The 22,474-nt window shown below is 44.1% G+C and overlaps 1 protein-coding gene across 1 annotated transcript in view; it reads left to right on the plus strand.

The window, feature by feature from the left end:
* The first annotated feature begins 1,370 nt into the window (after positions 1-1,370).
* The window catches only part of LOC147703538 (integrin alpha-M-like), a 509,428-nt gene continuing 488,324 nt past the window's right edge, over positions 1,371-22,474 (plus strand). The window contains exon 1 of the mRNA XM_086931904.1: positions 1,371-1,590. Within this exon, the coding sequence (XP_086788030.1) occupies positions 1,404-1,590 (187 nt within the window). The 5' untranslated portion in view covers positions 1,371-1,403. The remainder of the gene's footprint in view (positions 1,591-22,474) is intronic.

Below are 22,474 nucleotides of genomic sequence, written 5' to 3' on the forward strand. Positions count from 1 at the left end.
AGACCTTGTTCAAGGGGTGTGCACCAAGCTGTAATGAAGAGTGGGCACAGTCAGAGGCAGTCCGAAACAGGCATTACGAACTGAGACCATTAAGGAGCACGAATCACAGACCAATGGCTCCTGTGAAGCTCTTGTACTCTGCTATGAAGGGAAGTGCTCTCCTCCAGTCCCTACAAACAGCCACAGGCCTCGAGGGGATTTTATTTTATTCGGAGTTGGTACAAAAAGAAAGCCGCGGCAAGCCGCCCATGTGATATAAAATTAGTTATTTTTGTTTTTTATTAAAATTACTCAATAAAAGCACAAATCTGCCCTTGCTGGACCATATATATAAAGAATAAAAAATGGTATGTACTCAATAGCATCGAGTATAGGTTATATCGACAGTCTTACTTTCCAGGTATAAAACATTTATGAAGAGAAAAACATAACTAACATTTTAAGGAAACCCTACGTATACTATGTGTATTTATATACAATATTAATTTATTTATGTATCAAAAGTATCACAGTTAAAAAAAATCAGCAGCCTGGCTTTCTGGAGGCGCAGAGCAAAGACGCTCTGAGCCCGAGGTGTCACTCCTCGCCTGACGTATATATATACGTCATAAATAGTGTCTCAGCACACCCTTGTGACGTCGGTGGTCGTCATGGGACGTGTCACATTTTCACATGTGCTTTTCCTTTGCTTACTTGAAGACTGGGCGAGCATTAGATAAAATATCGCCACTGGTGTGGGCTAACTTGATGGCAGCCAAGGGGTTAAAAATGAAACAGGAATTGTGTACAACGGCCAGAGGAGAAATACGAGAGATTATAGTGGTGTTCCTTCGAAGAGGTGTGTGCAAGTGGAAAGAGAGGACGAGAGAAAGAATGAGTAAGTAGGAAACGGAAAGAAGAGGAGGAGGCAGAACATCTATAGGAAAGTACGCAAAAAGCTGGAGCAACAGGTGGTTGAGATGAAATATACGGAAGAAGAGGAGAAAGGGAGAGGGGCTGAGGGAAAGAAGATAGAAATAAGGCAATTAAGAAGTTGCAAAAAGAAACGCGTGAGCGGGTTACGAGGAGCGAAGAGGAAGAAACAGTGGGAAGGGATGGCTCAGAGTGTGATCATGAGAAAACGGCAGTTCTCGGGTTTATGAAAAGAGAGGAAAGGTAGAGAGGTGAGAAAAGCAAAAGAGCGAAAGTATGGCGGGATACAAACAAAGGCGAGGTAAAGGGGCGGTGAACGATGGGTACACAATTTTTTTCCTAATCAGTTCAGGGAATTCCTATAAGCACGACCTTAAAGACACGACTTTCCATGAGGAAACCGTTATTACAGAGCACCGCTCAGCACGAGGAAGATGTGGTGCAGCTGAGTGGGCTGCCGCCACTTCCGCCTGGCTTCGGTTGAGTCCGTAATGGCAGAAAGCAGAAGTGGCACCTGCAGCTATCCGACGGCTGCTGTATTAAGACATTTCCCGCCTCCTAGAGCGCAGTCAGCGTTCTGCAGCCAGAGACGTGCCCTGCTCCGCAGCCTGCTCGCGCCTGCTGCCGTTCCTGGGAGGAGGATGGCGCTCCTGCTTCTCACAGCGGCTCTCTCTCTGGGTAAGTGCCATTCCGTTGGAGCAGCAACGCTCTTATTTACACTTTCAGCTGGGTCCAGAACAAAGATCTTATTTAAAGGGATATCAATCCCTCGTTTTGTTTGAGTTTAATACTGGATGGGGGATAACTGTACACTAACACCTAGACAAAGCAAAGGAAGAAAACAAAGGCTTACTGTGTGTTGTCACTTCACAAGGACTCGAGAGAAACTGATTTGAATGTAGATTTTTAACTTTGTTCAACTCCCTATGCAAGAGATGTGCTTGCACTCGAAGATTGCAAGGATTGTCTTTCTGTATGAATAATTATACAAATATTGATGTAAATGGCACCTACTTTTTAATTTTTTTTTATAGTGCTGCTTATCCCAGTTTATGGTGTCACTGCGCTTTTTATCACACACAGAGGCACAATAAATTATACATGTGTAATTCAACGTACATGAAATGTTACATACGACAACGAGGGTTATAATTTATAAGGTGTAGGAATCACATATCATCCACACTTGTAGAGATTAAATGTTAAGAGTGAATGGTCGAAACACAAAGTCAAGATATAAAACTTTAAAATGGCTTGTGGTTGTCTGTACTAATAAGATACTAGTAAAACTTTATTACTTCCCAAAAAAACACTTCTTTTCAATATTAATAAAGACAACAGTTTGAGAAAAAATAATAAGGCTCTAAACCCATGACTTACAGTTTGCGTGCAGCTCCTTGGCGTCTGTAAATATTTCACTGTGCTGTATTAGAAGGCTTGCTACTTATGAACTGGTAGTAACAACATGATCTGAGTGTCAAACACAGTAGCCCAGTTGTCTATATAAATAAAAAAAACGAATATGTGATCTTCTTGTTACACAATGTGCTTTACAGCAAAGTTCTATGTTACTTTTTGAGTGAAAACTGTGACTGGACAAAACACCGAACTCAACTAGAACTATGTTAACTATTAGTTTTCTTACCACTATTATAAACCCGTCAAATTGCTGGGCACACAATGATCTCAGAAGCAAGTGTCTTAACCCTGTTAGATATTTAACAAGCATTTACAATGCAATGGTTTCGCCTTTGGAAAAGTTAGAGCTATTGGCATTGTAAATGACAAAATTTGTATTTACGTGTTAGTTTTGAAAACAGATAAATAAATGGCATTGTCATTTACATTGCCATTAGCTTAATCTCTGCAGTCACTCTGCAGTCCCTATCACTCCATAGCACTCCCTAGTCACTCTGCACTCCCTAGCACTCTGCACTCCCTAGCACTCTGCACTCCCTAGCACTCCCTAGTCACTCGGCACTCCTTAGTCACTCTGCACTCCCTCGCACTCCCTCACCAGCTACTGCTAGAATTTGTGCCAGTGCCTCTAAAAGTACCTAAAAAAAATGTAATTTCCAAAGTCGCTGAACAAATAGAGCTTATAATGATACGCCCAGAAACCGTAAAACACAAGACAATATTCAAAGCCTACGTGGCAAAGCCGATGAGCCATCCGACTCGTGAATTTGTGGAAGCCGAAACAAACTTTGAACCAGCATTTTCACTTTCAGTATGAGAGAAACAGGAGCTTCACACCTGCCCAGATTTGTCCAAACGGAGGGACTGTCTGCCTGATGACACAGTGGAGTTGGGTTGGTTGGGTGTCCAGAGTCAGTACCAATGCATCAAGAGAACTGTAGATGTATCTCAGACATAGTTGGCAAAACCTGAAGAACCACAGATCTAAAAAGTACCCTAAGGTGATTTGAGCTGTAGCACCAGCCAGCACTGCTCTTGCAGCACCCCCTTTTGGCTTGGTACTGGAAACATCCCTTCATAAAACGCGACAGCCTAGTTCCGAGCCAAGGACCGGAGCATGCATCTGTGCAAAGCATTTACCAAATGTTCAGCTTCAGTCTCCGCTCCCCTCTCAGAAACAGATCCAGCACAGGTAGAAAATCGCACTCTGAGCCCTGCAACCTCTGCTCGAAAGAAAAGTACATCGTGCGCAGGCGGGCTAATGTTTTTGCCACAGAATAGGCATGAGCAATGCAAATGCACACACACGGTAAATGCAAAATGCAGGGCTGGTAGCAGGGGCGTCTGTATGATTAGGGGGTGAGCTTCAGCTTTCCCAATAATCACGGTGGCCAACTTGTTACATCACACGAGAAGTAAGAGGGGGCCTTAAGGGACAGTGGAAAGAGAGGAGTGCGTATTGTTAGGGGCACACTATGTACTCAGACATACAAGAGTGTGTTTGTGCCACTTTGAGCCTGCAAAAGTTCCAGGTGAAATCCAACAGACCGCACGATATCCGACAGAAAACATTTGTACTCAAGTTATTTACTACATAGTAAATGTTTTAGCAGGGGTGTAACACCACCCCCTTAGAGCTACGACTTTGGCCCCAGTACATTCTCAGATGGACTAATATATCGCGGTCTCAGCGAGAATATTCGAGAAGAGAAGGAACTAAAACAAACTTGCTTCAGTTTCTGACTCGCTTCATACATAGGTGGAACGGTTTCCGGTTAAAGCACCGCCGTGCCCTTGCATCGCACCTTCCCTTACGTTTCGAGGGTGCAGTGCGCTCGCCCAGGCTTGTCCTCGTGTCTCCGTTGAGACCTTGAGTCAGCTGGGTGGCCGGGACTTGGGCAAACACTGCCGGGAGGTGTCGGCAGGACCAGGAAATAAGGATGCCGCTGTAGATAGCTGCGTGCCCTCTCAAGGTCCTCAGTGTTAAACAAGGTGCGAGGCTGTAAGCACCCAAGCCAGTACCAGGAAATCTCAGAAAACACCAACTAATTAAAAATCTAACAAAGTAAACCACCTGGGAAACAAAAAGATGAGATCTGGGAAGCTGAGAACAACTCCACTTAGAACCACCAGGAAGAAAGTCAAGACCAAATCGCCCACTCACCTTCAACAAGCTGGCCCACTTCCCAGTCTAACATCCCCTACCTACCCAATTTTTGGAACACTGAAACATTCCGGGAAGTTTGCATTCATGAAGGACCCAATGTCGGTGATTTACTCTATGTCGGCAACCCCAAATGGTCTACAAAAACCTATGACGCCAAACACTTGTAAAGCAAAGTCAGAGAATACAAACATGACGGTTCCTAAACCAGCCTCAAGCACAACGCCGAACGGAGTTGAATTGAAGCACAATTGCGTGGATCTAACCCATGACACAAATATACACATGATGCAATGTCAAGCCCACGTCCACAGGAATAACACTACATCCAACCCGCCAAAAGGACTTGACGATGAGAATTCATTAACAACAATACCAGCATCAAAAAGACCCCTCGACACCTCTCTGGAAGGACACACAAGCAAAGTAATACCTAACAACAGTGGAACAAACTTACCCATGATTGAAAGTAAGTGTTCAGTAAGCACAAGGGATAGTCCATGCGAGAGGAATAGCCCTCACAAAATCAATTGGAGTGACTCCCTGGACAAGGCTCATCCTAATAACCATTCAACTCCAAGACCGGTTCCACGCCCAAACAAAGAACTAAAATCTAGTGCAGCAAAAACAAAAGACCAAAATCTGGTAAGTAAACCACACATAATAATGAATAACAACGAAAACATTGCAAGGCACAGGAGCTGTTCTTCCATTAATGCAACCAGAAGTGATATGGACCAAACCAGTACAAGCGACAAACTACTCCTTGCGGCACTGGAGGACCAAGTAATAACGATTCATGACTCACAGTCAGAAGTTTCATTAAATACAGGTCGAATGAACAAAAGCATAGTAAAGACCCTCAGTAGATCAAAACCGGCATCAGATAACGAAATGCTTACATATGCAAGACCTTGTGACAAGGATGGTCCAAAGAAAGCATCCATACTAGAAATATCAAGCTTATCCTCATCAGACACTGCATCAAAAGTAAGCAACCCAAAACTTGAACAAAATCGAATCCAGGCAATGAAACAAGAAACATTGTTCTGCGAACAGGCACACCTGGATATCTGTACTAGCCAAAATAAAAACCACAGCAACCAACCAGAAGTTGAACAGGACGTAAAAAGCAATCTAGACGCCATTTTGACTCTCCATAGCGCGCTGGGGTGCATATTGGAAACGTCCATAAAAACCCTCAATATGCAATCAGATAAACTTGACATACAAATACACTTAATGGGCTCAATAGCTGAACATATAGCTGGCATAAATAAAAAACTTGGCACTATGGCTGGCACATTTAACAGCTTCATGGAGCAAGTTTGCCCAAGTATGCCAACCCAGCCTTGCACCTGTTATCCAATACTAGACAAACTGCAGGACTTGCGGCACCTACTAAAGGATATCCTGAAGGAATGCAAGCAGGCAAGTCAACCTACTAACAATATTCAACTAAGTGGCGATTTGATCTCCTTTGACCATCAAGTGACCCAACCAAGCGACGCAAGCAAGTCTAGGAACGTAGAGGCAGCTCACAAAGCTGTTCCTCTACAACAGCCGACAGAAGGAAATGATAATCAAATCAACTCAGGCATAATAATAGACGAAGGAATGGGTACCACAAATGTAAAATCCAACATTCTTTTGACAGGTCAACCCACCACCACTAAAAACCCCACAATCGTTCAAACTACCAATATTGACAATGGGACAAGACTCACCAAACGCCAGAAAAAAAGGGTCAGAAAAAACAGAAATCAACAACCTAGATGCGAACCTGAAAATAAACAGAGCATAGCAAACTTTCCCATTTTTGATCAAGCCAAATCAAAAATAATAAACTGGAGTGTCACCAAAAATGATTCACCACAATTGACGATAATGAAAGACAAAAAATATAACGATCAGAAGAATGAACCTGACTGCAGGACAGAAACTCTTAGCAAACAAGCACAGAAAAATCTGTCCAGCAGACCCCTACATGCAGCAGTAGTCACCTCCCCAAAAGTCTTGGATACAGGGAACCTTCCAATTACTGACCAATGTAATTCTATTGGATCAAGTTCCTCCTTTGAACAAGGAGTCAGCCTTGAAGATCAATCAAGTATGCCATTAATGACTTGTCAATTCAAACTAGATAAACCTGATCTTGCCTCAACACAAAGTCCTAGTCTGCAGAGTACAAATAAGCGGCACCTAATATTAGAGAAAGAGCAAAACAATGGCAAATCTGGTAATTACAGGCTTTACAGTCAGGTTACCAAAAAATCAATCAATAACGGCATGGCATCCACAATTTTAACCACCACCACCAGTGCGGACATAGAAACTGACAGGCAACTGGTAACAAACGTTAATAGGAAAAATTTGGAACTCATCAAAGTTACCTTCCCCACTGACATAAAGGCAGCTAATGCTGAAACAACAAACAAAGTAAGGGGAAGAGACCACCCTGAGAATCCGGTTGACGCAAATGAGTGCTTAGCAGCAATGAGGCAAACAACAAGTGTGGAACAAGAAGCAAAAACATTAACTATACCACAAATACGACTCCAGAATGGTGCACTTAGTTTACTCAAAAACCATCACACCGTTAACATAATAGACACTGGAAGTCGCATGCAAACGAAACAACGTCAAACCGTTAAAACTTGTGACAATTTGCAAATGATAAAGGAGGAAACCACTAACATAGGGAAACTTCTCTTTATCCCCGAATATGAACTACAAGGCTCACAAGATTACCTAAACCGAGGGAACATACTTCGTTTAACATCAGCAATCCCAAGCCTTGGTCACCTCACCTCAGCAGATCTTCTCTCGGTTGAGTTTACAACAATGAATGACGAGGCAAAAAAAGAATGCACGGTTACAACATGGAGGGACGCAAGTATAGTGACCCACATTCTGTCAGAGATGGCTAAATTTAAGAAATGGGGAATCGTTCTGAAGGAAGTGGCCAAGGCAGCGTATCCGCCCCCGCTCCTAAAAAGGAGCCACGAGATCGTAAATCAAGTACAGACGAACCGACCAACGCGCTCAGTCCTTCATGGTGCTAGGGGACCCGAAGTAACCGAGTTTGAGCACCTATGGCCGCAATCGACATCCCCCAATTGAATCTCCTGCAAGTCAACTAACACTGAAAGACAAGTCATAAAGGTACTCTCTTGGAATATTGCAGGCGCAAAAGACATTGTAACCAAAAACGGCAAAGCTGCCACCTGGGCTCCATACGCAATAATAGCCCTACAAGAAACGTGGCTAATCGAGCCAATTGACATACCAGGCCGGCTATGCTACCATGTAAGTGCGACCCGCTCCCAACGCTTCGGGCGAGTTAGTGGGGGCCTCTCCATCTATATTTTAACAGCCTTAAACATCAAAGCATCACAACTGGCTGCAACAACGGCGGACATGCAAATTCTAAAACTGGAAAGCACGATAAGGGCCATAAACAGAACTTTAATTTTAATAAACACTTATGTTAATCCAAAAAAAACTCCCAACAAAGCACTCTTCCAACGTATAATAACAGTGGTCTCAAACCTGCGTTTGGAACACCCTAACTGGGAGATAATTCTCACTGGTGATTTTAACTCTAATCTGCTTCAAGAATCAGAAGATGAAACTAACATCAACACAGCTAATGAATTTTGGAATGTTGTGCCGCAGGTGATTCCTCAAGTCAGGAAGAGGGACAAGGAGGGCAAACAATTCATGTGGGATCTAGAAAATCTTGGCCTTAGGGTACTAAATGGAAGATCTAACCAAGACAACCCCCCCTCCATGACCTACCCAGGTCGCAACACAAGCTCCATTCTGGACTACACGTTAGTCACATTACCCCTGTTAAGTCAAGTACAAGACTTTCACATAATTTGTTCCTTGGACAGTGACCATTCAATGCAACATCTTGAGATTAGGACGAGCATAACCAAACACGCACCAGCGCCCATGCTACCAGGCAGCACCACTACTATTAATTTGAAGCGGCTTAAGTGGACGAGCAAATCCCTCCCTCAAATAGCCAATGATGCTAAGAACTTATTACAAGCGCTCCTTATAGAGAACGTTCTGAGCCCAGAAATTTGGAGTGACTATTTGAAACAACTCCCGAGGACCAGTACAAACAACAAAACCAAAACTCCTCTCAAATTTAACATCAGATTCGATAGCTCAGCACGATCATTAAGGAGGCACTTGAAAAAATTAACGCATCGAGTACATGGTAAGCATGGGCGAATTTTGCGGATCTCGCGTTCGCGAATTTTGCGGATTTGCAAACTCGCAATCCGCAAAATCCGCGAATTCCCGCGAATTTGCGGATTTTTTTTTTTTTTGTGTTCGCCCGTGTTTCTGCCAGTTCGCGAGGGTTTTTACAATTTTGCAATTTGCGAACTTACCTGTCGGGTCGCAAGTTTTGCGAACTTGTTGTTTCTACGTGTCCAGCCTGTTTGGGACACTCTTCTTCATCACTGCCACTCTCTGTCACCACTGCCACTCTCTGACTACTCATGCCACCCTCTGGCCCACCCATGCCACCCTCTGTTTCATCACCACACCCTCTGGTTGTCCAGTGTACATTATTTTCGGCAAAGCAAAGCACACCTTCCCTGCCTCAAGTGACCTGAATTAATTTGGGGCTGATTAATGTGTCACAGAATATTTTTTTAGCTGGCACCTGCTTCCTTAGTGCGCCCTGATTAGTGATCTTTTGCACTTGCTAAGTGCTTTCATTGTTGCAAAATTAGTTACAACACCTGCCCTGCCCCAACTGACAATAATGAATTAGGGGCTGATTAATGGATTTTAACTTCCAGCCTGGCTCCTGCTTGTCTCCCTTAGCTGTAATTCAGGACCTTTGTGGCATATGTGTAACTATTCTGAGGTTCAGAGCAGGGTTACATAATAGTTGCAACTGGCAACTGAACTCTGGAGGGGCCCTCAGGAAGCACTACAGGAAATGGCTACTAATGATGAGCCTGAACTTTTGAACCTGGCAAGTAGTTTCAGTTTTGCTAAGATCGTATTTCTGCAATTTAGCACTTATTCGCGGGGCGCGAAGTTGTACTGGGAAGCCGCGAACTCACGCGAACAGTGCGAGCAGTGCGAGCAAAATCCGCTGCTCGCGGATATGCGGATTTTGCGGGAGATTCGCGAATCTCGCGGATTGCGAATTTCCCGAAAATCCGCAAAATCCGCGAGCGAAACGGATTTTCCGCCCATACCTAGTACATGGTCAAACCCAAAATTCCAGCGTTTGGGAAGCAGTACGTAAGGCCAGGAAACAATATAAGAAATTAATATGGACTGAAAAGCAAAATCTTGTAAATGAATTCTGGTCTAAATTACTGCATAATATAAAGAGAGCAGACTCGAGGGCGTTCTGGTTACAAGTTAACTCCGTAAACCAGACAGCTCAACCAATAAGTATGACCTGTATAACCGAACCGGAATGGACCCAACATATAATGGATACATTTTCAATAAATAATTGGATGACACCGGCAACTTTGCTTAGCAAAGTAACAGTTAAATCAGTGGGAGAACACATTGTCCAAGTCCATCAAGGGGACCGCCTAAAAACTGTGGAAAACTTGGCACCACACACCAGGCAAGACGAAGAGCAAAGCATATTAAAAATAATCAAGAAAAGTAGGCAAGAAAGCGCCCCTGGTCCAAACGGCGTTCCGCAAGCCATTTACAAGGAGGACCCACAGTACTGGGCCAGTAAATTCGATTTGCTCTTCCGAACAGTAAACAACACAGGTGGTATCCCTGAGAGCTGGAGGGGGGCGATCATAACTCCAATCTATAAAGGTGGAGACCGTAAAGATCCAAATAACTACCGTCTGATCGCCCTCATCGACGCTGAAGCAAAATACTACGCGTCAATGATACTAGCAGACCTGGCCCAATGGTCAGATAAGAACAACAAAATACCACTGAATCAGTCTGGGTTCCGCCGTGGCATGGGAACAATGACGAATGCTATGCCCCTATGCCTGATCGCAGAGAAAAGCCTACAGAACCGCCAGGAGCTCTACACCTGTTTTGTGGACTTCAAGGCGGCATTTGACCGCGTCAACAGGCAATTGCTTTGGGCAAAACTAAAAAAACTGGGCCTACCGGACTCAATTCTCTTGCCCATCATTAACCTGTACACTGACACCTGGATGCAGGTAAAAATTGACAACGGGCACTGCCTAACCCGGAAGATCAACACTGCCGATGGTCTAAAGCAAGGATGTGTTTTGGCCCCACATCTATTTAATCTATTTATGGGTGATCTGACAGAAAGCCTGGACAAGGTCAACGCACATCCTCCCCGGTTAAGTAGCCTCCGTGTAACGCACTTATCATACGCGGACGACGTGGTATTGCTGAGCCAAACAAAAATTGGCCTCCAACGCCTACTGCATGACATGTCCGTCTACACACAAAAGAACCTGTTAACCATAAACATCAGGAAAACAAAGGTAATGCTCATAACGCGACGACGCAAAACTTCACCAAGCTTCCGAATAAACAATGATCAACTGGAAGTGGTAAACAGCTACAAGTACCTGGGGGTACATTTAGACAACCGTCTCAATTTCCAAGTGCATTTTAAGGACATGGAAAAAAAAGGGTCCACCTTACTGCACGCTTTCACTAGTTTGGCAGCAGAGCTAAAAGGTCCTCTTGTCTCCCCCTTGCTAACCGCAATGAAATCAAAGCTGTTACCCACAATAGCATATGGGAGTGTATTACATCATGGGAAAAGTGCTACTCTCATAGACAAAATACAAACTAAAGTCTATAAACGGGTCTTTTCCCTACCGAACAGCTCTTCACCAGCGCAAGTAAGACTTGAATTTGGATTACAATCACAAGTACTACTGAAAAAATATGAGGCTATCAAATTCTGGTGCAACGTTTGGAGGAACAAGGAGAACAAAATGAATGGGGCATTGTGGGAAGCAATCCACACAAACCCGAGCTCCGAGCACGCAAAGTACCTAAAACTCTCACTGGATACAACCGAGCTGGGACCAATGTGGGGAACAAAACTGCCAGTTTCTTCGTTCAAACAAGCGGTCGTGAGGATCGCCAAGAAACACTCGCTTCTCAACGATAAAATAACCTTCAGCGCCCGGACCCACGCCTGGATGACCATCAAATCATACATAAAGCCCATACCAGCAGCTTATTTAGACATGGCCTTCTCGTTCTTTATCAAATGTAAATTTCTTCAATTAAGGCTGGGTAACCTCCCGACAAGATTTGATGAACCAAAATGGAAACCACAAGAATCAACGGAATGTGACCTTTGTGGCGCAGGTAAACAAGACATTATTCATATAGTTTGCATCTGTCCGGCTATGTATCAAGGTCGGCGGTATTGGTTAAAGGACAAGCTCAACGAGCAAGGAGTTCGTACCTGCCGGACTGCGATAATCCAAATCTTATGCACTGCGGATCCTCAACTGATTTGTAGATCAGTTAAATTCCTGGACAGTTTCGTGAAAAAACAAGACCTATTGTCACAGGTCCGACCTTCATCTTGACTTAAGAACCCTGTTTCCAAAGAAAATTTGTGTCTTGAATAATTTCACTGAAACTCACGTCAGTCTTTTGGACACTTAGAATACATACCTTTTCTCTTTTTATTTACTTAAATGTTCATTTTAAACATTGTGGAATTGTATATATTGTAATGGTTTTAATTAACCAACAATAAAGAACTACTTACTTACTGGATGCCGCTGGCCCCTTTGTCCCCGGCTCACCCACGTTCAGTTCTGCAGCAGGCTGTGCCCAGCCACCGGGTCTTCCCATTCAGGCTTGCTTTGGAAATAAGGTCTGGGGGCCTGGGCCACTGGTCGGGCTGGGAGAAGAGCCCAGGGCGCACTACCGCCAAAGTAGAATAAAAAGCCGGCAGCACTGGAGGCAATGGAAGCCGCCCTGGGAAAGACCTGGTTACAAAATCCACGTGTGCCGAGACGCGGGGCTGAGGGCCACTCAGTGCACGCTGGTCTGGCAGACATGAGACCGCACACCTACACCCCTTTAAACCGCATACCTCCCTTTCTCGCCGGCTCCATCACAGCCCATCCCTACACGGATAGCCTTTAACATCACTGCTGGCCAACAACGGGAATAGCAGCTGTACCTCGTTAGACAATGAAGTAGAAGCTGTTTTAATATGGCGGTGCACGCTCTCTGTTTTGCAATTTTGCCTTTCTACATCCGGCTGGAATGGATCACTGAATTTCCGAGAAGGCTGCCACCTGCAGCCTGAATGTGGAAAGGTGAAAGCAGAATGAAGAGTTCTTCTTTGTGCAGAGTGACTCCATCTTAGAAACCATCGTGTAAAGCAGCTCATCCTTGCACATATATAATTCAACTGGCGTCAGAGTGAAAGAAAACAAGACGGCACTTAATTTAGCTTGCCCGATGTCAGAGTATTCTGCTGCTCAACACTTTGCCAAGGAGTTTAAAAGTGTGCGCAACAAACGCTGAAAACCCCGTTTTCTAAGCAGCATCGAGAGGGAGTGTGTGTGACTGCAGAGTCTGAAAACAGACACTCTGTTGTTGTTGAATTAAAGAGCCGTGCAGCTGCAGGGCTGCTCGCAGTGCTTTCCCAAGTCTGTGGCCAGCGAGAGGGGGAAAAAGACGCCTTTGAGGGGGGGTGGGAAAGGCACGGACAGCGTGAGGTCGGACGGGAAAGGCACGGACAGCGGGAGGGGGGGCGGGAAAGGCACGGACAGTGGGAGGGGGGCGGGAAAGGCACGGACAGCGGGAGGGGGGCAGGAAAGGCACGGACAGCGGGAGGGGAGCACTCACCAGGACTTCTTCCGGCGGCAGTCGGTCTGGAATGAAGAAAACAACCTAAAAAAAACCAAAAACAACCCGCCCACTGCCAAAATGCCGATCGCAAAGGGGCGGGATGAGTAAAAATGTCCGGAACGCCCACGAATCTGCTCCGGCAATGACGGACAGATCGCTCTTCCAATGGCTAGCCTCCATTTATGGAGCTAGCCAATGGAAGAGAAGGCGGGACCAAAGCCAGTACCTTTCTAACATTAGATTTTGCCTGCGCGAACGCTGCTGCGCAGCGGACGCCAGGCAAAACTTAAAAACGCACCCTTTTTGTGGCCAATTTTTTGCAGCATATTTTTAATACATACATTGACTGTCATTCTGTGTTTCAAACTCCCGCCCTAGTGACTCTACTCTCTTTTCTCTGCCACACTTTCACCACCAATTTATGGGTTACCGGAGTACATTTTTTCCTATTACAGATCTGACAACCATAATGTAAATCTGATACTCTTTATATAGGTTATAGACCCTTCATTATTTGCTTTAACTCAGATTTTTTTTTACACTCTCAATGGTTTGAATTGGCTGATTTGTGTTATGGCTCTGGGGATTCACAACCGTGTTCATAGAAAAAGAAAATATGTACTGAAATGCACCCAAGTGTACATGCTCACAATGTACTTGTCTGCAATAACATGCTTGATTTGTTCCATCAAACGCATTATAATTAAAATGTGAATACTGGTTAAAAAAGAAAAACAAATTGCAGAATATGTCAGCTTGAAGGTTACGTATCGTGCAAAACCCATCTGATTACTGAAGGCTCTCTGGAGTGAGGAAAGTGATTCATCAATCTTCAGTGAGATAAAGGAGTTTCTGAGTCCTGTGAGGGCAACATACTGTGATTGTTGAGGTGAGGGTTCAAAGGTGTGGCTAAAAAGAAAAAGAATGTTTTGTTGGTCTTTCACTGTCATTTAAAACGACTTACACATAGTAAATGAAATAAGAAACACAAGGTAAACTTATCATTAGGAAATGCACTACTAAACACAGCCTTAGGTAGGCGGCCACAACACGAGCAAAAAGGTTTATGTTTAGGATAAAAAGTCTTTTTAAAATATTGAGTATTATGAAACCAACCTGTAACTACTGCAAACATTTTGTTACAAGTGCCCATTAAAAACCGCACTCAAGAACTAAGCTGGTAACAAACTTACATTATATCTCAAAAACAATAAATCTGTGTCCTCGTAAAGCTTCAAGAAACTCCATCAATTACAGCGAATATATTGGCTTCCAGACAGCCTCCACATTTGTAGGTTAAACACATGGCCACAGTTACATTTTTCAAGCAGCAGGCATCCTGTTGAGCAGGCTTGGTTATTTTTTCCCTACCTGCCTCTCTCTTGGCTTTACACACCAGGAGACCCCTTCCGTTTCACTTTCAGCATAAGCCTAGCAACTTCCCGGATGGTTGTCTATTTATAAAAAAGAAAGAGAACTGTTTATGTTCGATTAACACAGATCCCACCCACCTCGGCCTTTGTTCTGTGCACACTGCCAATTTTTCAGTTCAGGAAACAGAGGCATGCGACCAGGATTACACAACTTCGTTAAACTGAAACTCTGGCACATCTCTTAGGTGTCGTGGGTCGCCTGCCAAGTACATCAAAACTAGATCACAACTCTCTCCCACTCAGCACACTTTTGAGTGGGTGGACAGAAAATTCGGAAAAGACAGTGATAAGGTGTAAAAAGATAAATAGGTTATATGATCCTGATGCAATGTCGGGGGATACTGGAAGAAGGAGGGGTGGGCACGGGGTCAAAAGCATCGTACAACGTCAAAAATATCCTGCAATTATTTAATTGGAATTTCGCCTACAGGTAGCTGCTTATCAAATATTTGGTCCAACTACACACTTTTCGGAAAGTTAAAAAAAAATATTTCTTTAATTTCCAAAGCACAGCTTTTTGACACTTAAAAACATCTGAAAAGCACACAATGATAGAAGATAAAAAGCATTTGCAATGCAAACGGTCTCGCCTTTGGGACCTTATATGTATTTAGCTATGCAGCACAGTATCCTGGGTGCTGAAACATCTACTGTTCTGTAACATGGAGGGAAAGTAAGCACCAAACTGAATGACACACCAGGTATGGGAGCACATGGAGAGAAATATTGCATTTCAGCTGGAAATGGTATAGTCCTAAGCTTTGTTTTTAATATAAAATCAGGGCCTTCGGTGGTCATATCACTGAAAATACAAGATTTGAAAAAATATTATTGTCTACAGGTGTTCAGGGAAAGCAATGTCTATGGACTTGAATCTAGAGAATGCTAAAATGATTCTGATATTTTACTGACCTCTGCTGTTCGTTTTCTATCAAGAAAGTTAAATAGAGGCAGTTGCCAGAAAAGAAAGGAAATCCCTCAGCAGAAAGCAGTTCAATCAATCAATCAATCAATCAATCAAAGCATTTATATAGCACACTACTCACCCAGAGGGTCTCAAGGCGCTAGGGGAGGGGGGTCCGCTACTGCTCGAACAGCCAGGTCTTGAGTTGCTTCCTGAAGGCGAGGTGGTCCTGGGTCAGGCGGAGGTGGGTCGGGAGGGAGTTCCATGTCTTGGCGGCGAGGTAGGAGAAGGACCGTCCCCCTGTGGTGGCTCTTCGGATGCGGGGGACTGCGGCGAGGGCGTGGCCGGTCGATCGAAGCTGGCGATTGGGAGCGTAGAAGTTGAGGCGGCTGTTGAGGTATCCTGGGCCTTGGGTGTGTAGGGCTTTGTGTGCGTGGGTGAGGAGTCGGAAGGTGATTCTCTTGTTGACCGAGAGCCAGTGCAGGTATCTCAGTTGTCCGGAGATGTGGCTGCGACGGGGGATGTCCAGGATGAGTCGTGCTGAGGCGTTCTGGATCCGCTGGAGTCTCTTCTGGAGTTTGGCGGTGGTTCTGGCATAGAGGGAGTTGCCGTAGTCCAGACGGCTGGTGACGAGGGCCTGGGTGACCGTCTTACTGGTCTCGGTGGGGATCCACCGGAGGATCTTACGTAGCATGCGCAGGATGTTGAAGCACGACGAGGAGACGGCGTTGACTTGTCTGTTCATGGAGAGGGAGGAGTCCAGGATGAAGCCCAGGTTGCGTGCGTGGTCTGTTGGTTTGGGTGCGCTGCCCAGGGCGGGGGGCCACCAGGAGTTGTCCCAGGCAGAGGGTGAGGATCCCAGGATGAGGACTTCCGTCTTGTCCGAGTTCAGTTTTAGGCAGCTGTTCTTCATCCATTCGGCTACCTCTTTTATCCCTTCGTGAAGGTTGGCTCTGGCAGTGGCGGGGTCGTTGGTGAGGGAGAGAATCAGCTGGGTGTCGTCGGCGTAGGGGATGATGTTGAGGTTGTGCTGGCATGCGTTGTCTGAGAGGGGGCTCATATAGACGTTGAAGAGGGTTGGACTGTGCGAGGAGCCTTGAGGAACGCCGCAGATGACTTCGGTGGCTTCAGATCTGAATGGGGGGAGGCGGACTCTCTGTGTCCTTCCGGCGAGGAAGGAGATGATCCACTCCAGTGCCTTCTCCTGGATTCCGACGATGCTGAGTCGCTGCACTAGTGTACGGTGGCAGACAGTGTCGAAGGCCGCGGAGAGGTCTAGGAGGATGAGGGCCGCTGTTTCTCCGTTGTCAAGCAGAGCTCAGATGTCATCGGTGGCTGCGATCAGGGCGGTCTCGGTGCTGTGGTTGGCCCGAAAGCCAGACTGTGAGAGGTCGAGGGATCCGTTTGTCTCGAGGAAGGCAGCCAGCTGCTTGTTGACGGTCTTCCCGATGACTTTTGCAGGAAACGGGAGCAGCGAGATGGGGCGGTAGTTCTTGAGGTCGGTGGGGTCGGCTGATGGCTTCTTGAGTAGGGCGCTGAGTTCGGCGTGCTTCCAGCTCTCCGGGAAGGTAGCGGTGTCGAAGGAGGTGTTCTGGTATTTTACTGACATCTACTGGTCGTTTTTTATCAAGACAGATGAATAGACGCAGCTGAACAGAAAAAAAGTCCCTAGGCGAAAGCAGACAAGTCCTAGAGCTGATTAAATACAGAAAACAAAAATTTTGAGAAATGATCAGATGCAGAAGGGAAGAAAGAGCTAGACAAGAATAAAAAAATACAAGTGAAGCAAGAGAAAATAGTAAAAAAAAGAATAAAGATAAGAATCATGCACACCCTTTTTTCAATATCATGGAGCTCCAACCAACCAGCACCAGATACCCATGCCTATCTTTCCTAATGTTCGAAGAAGGGAACAAGGACCACAGACCAGATATGAGCCATGCAATGATGTAACTTTACCACAGAAACGTGTGCCAATCTTCCGGCTGAGCACGGACAGAGCAGCACTGGCACTATGCATTGATGTAACTTCACCACAAAAACATGTGCCAATCTTTCTGCTAGGCACAGAGAGAGCAGCACTGGCACTATGCAATGATGTTACTTTGCCTCCTATATTATCATATGCTTTACCCAAAGGGATAACTCCCTAGCCAACGCTGGGCACAAACTGAGCGAAACACACCACTTATGTATGCAAGTTTCTATATAGCAATGTACGTTTCTTTACAACCACACATCCATATCCATGCACACAACGTTCACCCACATCTACCAAGCAACAAAATAAAAACTAAGGGATGCAGTGACTGTCCCAGTGAGGTATGCTCTCCTATGTCACCATGCTTTGCATCTGAAACTCTTGAAGTCCTCCAAGACCTCACCTAAGCCAATTAGTAGGCTGTTGTCAGTGTCACATGCTAAAGAAAACATCATTAAATGATTCATGCTTTTTCTTTCAGAGATATCAGGAAGTATATTACAAAAAAGGGAGAGAAGGGGGGGCCAAGGAGCTAATCAAGGTCCAGTGTCCATGCTCCTAATGTCTTACATACTATCAAAAAAGGGGGGATACTGTTCCTACAAACGGGGTGCAAACAGTTACCCACGCCTTGGGGTGCAAATAGTCACCCGTGCACACAAGATAGAAAGGTGAAATAAAAAGAAGAGTGTCCCAGGTACATGTGACCCACTAATAAAGTGGGACAACCATGTGTTGTCCTGTGTTGCCCTCACACACCCCGAAAGGTGTCATGCTTCATCATCGGGCGTTGCTCTTCGTAGGGCCGGCGCTGCAATCCCCTATGGGTCCCCTGAAGGGTCTCTTTGTCGGAGATCTTTTCAGGACTGCCGGATGGTGCATGTGGGTGTGTGGGGTGTGGGTCCAGTGAAGGTACTAAAAGTGCGTGCAAGTGTAGTAAAAATAATTAATAAAGGGTAAATATGCAGCGGGTATCTGTATTGTGTAAACCCTTTGCAGATAAACTGCTGAATAAAATAATGCCCCAGAGGCTCACTATGCCCGGGTGTCTAAAGGTCATAGGTCAACATGTTTCTCGCCTGCGTCGCCATAAGGGTTGTTGGCACTTCGTCAGGACCAGAGCTATAATAGAAAAAAGTGCATGTGATAATAAAAATTGGACCCTCTAAACCAAACAGGGCGGAGCGGTAACCACTATACCTATATTAAGGTTACAGCTGCATGATGAAACAGTGTTCCTGATGGGAACCTGGGAACCAGAGACAAAATGAACAACAGATAAAAACATCCGTAACTACTTGATGCCTTATGATGTGTCCCATCCGGGTATACATCTATTAACTCAAACAATGAGGTAGTATATCAGGAAGTATGCCTCAATCTATATCTATCTCAAGAAGCTTTTGTCTATATGGAGTCCCACATAGCTCACCTCTGTCACTGCTGTGGTTTAATGTTTATCTCACTTCATTATTTGCCATCTTAACAAGCACCTTTTTGTGTCTATGATATTACACTCTGAAAAAGGTGTGTTGCTAGTTGCTTTTCCTCACTGAGTAAGTTTATACTAATTTTCCTCGTAACCTTCTACTGCTCATAAGGCGTGTTGGCGGCCACAGCTGTTACTTCTGGACTTAACCACTGTTACGGCCATTAAACAGGCCTCCTCATCTCTAGGATTTCACATTTGCATTTAGCCTACAATGCCATGATCCATCTAATCGCTGGTTTTAGGAATAAGGACCGTCATTTTTAAGCTAGGAGATCACTGAGTAAAAGTTTGTGCTTGCTTTACCTAAGTGTTATGGGGCTTAAATACATCAACAATGTGGCCTTGGAATAACTGCCCAACATGTTTTCTTTATGCTCTCCTCTTCTGATCCTGAGACATTAAAAAAAGATGCTGCTGATCACTCAACAATGTAAGCTCAAATGTAGAGTGGGGGTCTTTCTGCGTTGTAAGGTTTAAGTTTCGGAACATGTTTTCTTCCAATAGCAATAATTCATCCATCTTATCTACTTTTGAAGATACTTAAAAAGTACCCATTTTAGTTAAGTTTCAAGGTGTCCAAAAGCACCAATAGACTTGATAGTATTGTTTAATTTATGCATGAAGTGACCCATTCCAGATCTGCTGTATGCAGATGACACTGTCTTTATGGTGCACACACCCCTAGCTTTGCAGCATCTTTTAGACCAATCCTCAACCTTTATGGAAGGGCTGTACTTCAAAGTAAATATTAACAACTCTTTTGTTATGTCATGGAGTCCTATCCGTGCAGTTAAATCAAAAGATTCTCTGCACTCTAAACCCATTTAACACCAGAATAATTGTAGCTACCTCGGTCTTGTTTTTAACAACTCTGGGTCTTGGCACCAGCAGCTATTGGTCAGAAATAGTGAGTTTGTGCGGAGTATCAACACACACTTCCAATTTTCTGTCAAACTAGGAAGGAGATCTGCACATCATATATTAGGGAGATACCAGGCAAAATGCTTTGGTGTGGCTACTTACAGGGCTGGAGTCTTGAGCCTGAAAAAAGCAATAGGGCTAAGCTAACTGAAAATAGCTCCGCTCATTTCCTGTCACTTTTATCTGCCTAAATGAGTTGGGGTTAATTCCTTTGGAGGATAAAATATGGACCCGACTCTTGATGATGTGGCCACAAGTCTAGACCAATGAGGCATTGACATTAAATAGAGAAATCATTTAAGATTGCTTGACATTGGACCGGGACCTTGAAATTGCAAGGCTGAGGGAGATTAGAGATACAACCCTGGCTCTGCCCAGACCAGAGCTGTTCAACAATCCTTCATCCCTCTCCTCCCTCAACAAAATGACTCTGAGGTATAAGCACAAGATTAAGTATGGGACAGAAAGGTCCTATGTTATATGTCCCTGGCCCCGTCTGATAGCCTTCAGCTATTTTTGATACTCAACGTACAACACCACCAGAACTTTATCCTGTTGAGGTTCCAACTCAATTTATTGCACCGGTTGGTGGCATTCCCTTATTGTATTAACTGTAAGGATAATTTGGAAACCTGTTCCTGTGATTAGATTTTCTAACTGAGGGGCACATGCATCAAGCTTTTTTCTGTTCGCAAATGTGCCAATTCGCAGAATAGGCCCATTTGTGAATGGAAAAAGGCCTTTTCCAATGCATATAGGTTTTATTATTCGCAATTTAGTTAATCGCAATTTTTCGCGATTACCTATATTGCAAATGCATTTAGAGAATATCAATTTGCGATTCCCTAATGCCGATGCATGTAGCCTTCCCTAAATGCACACTGTGCATTTAGGAAAAGCTAATTACCATCAACTTCAAGTTGATGCTAATATGTGAATTTTTTGAAAAATGCCCCAAAATGCCCTTTTAAAAGTGCCATGTAGTGCACACATGGCCTTAGGGCATGTGTGTACTTTACATGTGTTTAAAAAGTAAAGGAGGACCCCGCACAGACTAATAGGGGACTGGGGGGATAGTGAATCTTCAAAATGAGAGACAAGGGTGTCCCCACGAGAAGACAGTCTGGGACTGTGTTACACACCTAGTACTTGAGCTCTAGGTTGAATGATCCATTATCAGGGGAACAAATTTATAAAGCATGCCAATGATATGGCGGGAAAGGTAAAGTTACAGAGATTTGTGCTTGATCCCTGTCCGTGTATGTTCAGAAGAATTTTTACTATTCTATTTTCTTAAACCCGTGAAGATGCCCAAAGATTATAGCCTCACTGTATCGTCAATTCATACACACACATTGAAACGACAGTTTTTTAGTGATACCCACAATGAATCACAGAGGAAAAGAATATACAATATCAATATTTTTTTAAAAAGGAAAATTTACCACACCATGAGTTACTCTGTTGCACATTTATTATACATACAAATTTTAAAATTTGTATGTATAATAAATGTGCAACAGAGTAACTCATGGTGTGGTAAATTTTCCTTTTTTTAAAAATATTGATATTGTATATTCTTTTCCTCTGTGATTCATTGTGGGTATCACTAAAAAACTGTTGTTTCAATGTGTGTGTATGAATTGACGATACAGTGAGGCTATAATCTTTGGGCATCTTCACGGGTTTAAGAAAATAGAATAGTAAAAATTCTTCTGAACATACACGGACAGGGATCAAGCACAAATCTCTGTAACTTTACCTTTCCCGCCATATCATTGGCATGCTTTATAAATTTGTTCCCCTGATAATGGATCATTCACCCTAGAGCTCAAGTACTTTACATGTGCACACTTGTCATTTTTTGTGGGGTGCTTTGGGCACCTTTGGATTTGCATTTGCTATTTGTGATTACCAGTTGGTAATGCATTTAGCGAATGCAATACCATTCATTCCTATGGGCCTGTAGTCTCATAGGAATGAATGGAGTGACATTAGCTAATAGCGATTTGCAATTTCTGAATCGCTATTAGCTAATGTTATGGAATCGCAGATTTTTCGGCGATTCCTACATGCATAGGCATTTGCGATTACCAAATAGCAATTCCTTAATAATCACTATTTGGTAATCGTAAATGGTAACTTTGATGCATGTACCCCAAAGTACCTTACATGTAATGTTTTCTTTAGGTTTTTTAAGCTCTGCCAAGATCACACACTATTACAGTTCTTTTAAAGAAACTCTCTCTAAGATATTGCATGCAGGCACTGCCTTTTCTTCAATGTCTAGCTTCTGCTGATATTATAGCAACCGTTTACACTTACATTTGGGTAAGCATGAGCGGAAAATCCGTTTCGCTCGCGGATTTTGCGGATTTTCGGTAAATTCGCAATACGCGAGATTCGCGAA

Source organism: Lissotriton vulgaris, chromosome 7, assembly GCF_964263255.1.
Source record: "Lissotriton vulgaris chromosome 7, aLisVul1.2, whole genome shotgun sequence".
Lineage (NCBI taxonomy): Eukaryota > Metazoa > Chordata > Amphibia > Caudata > Salamandridae > Lissotriton > Lissotriton vulgaris.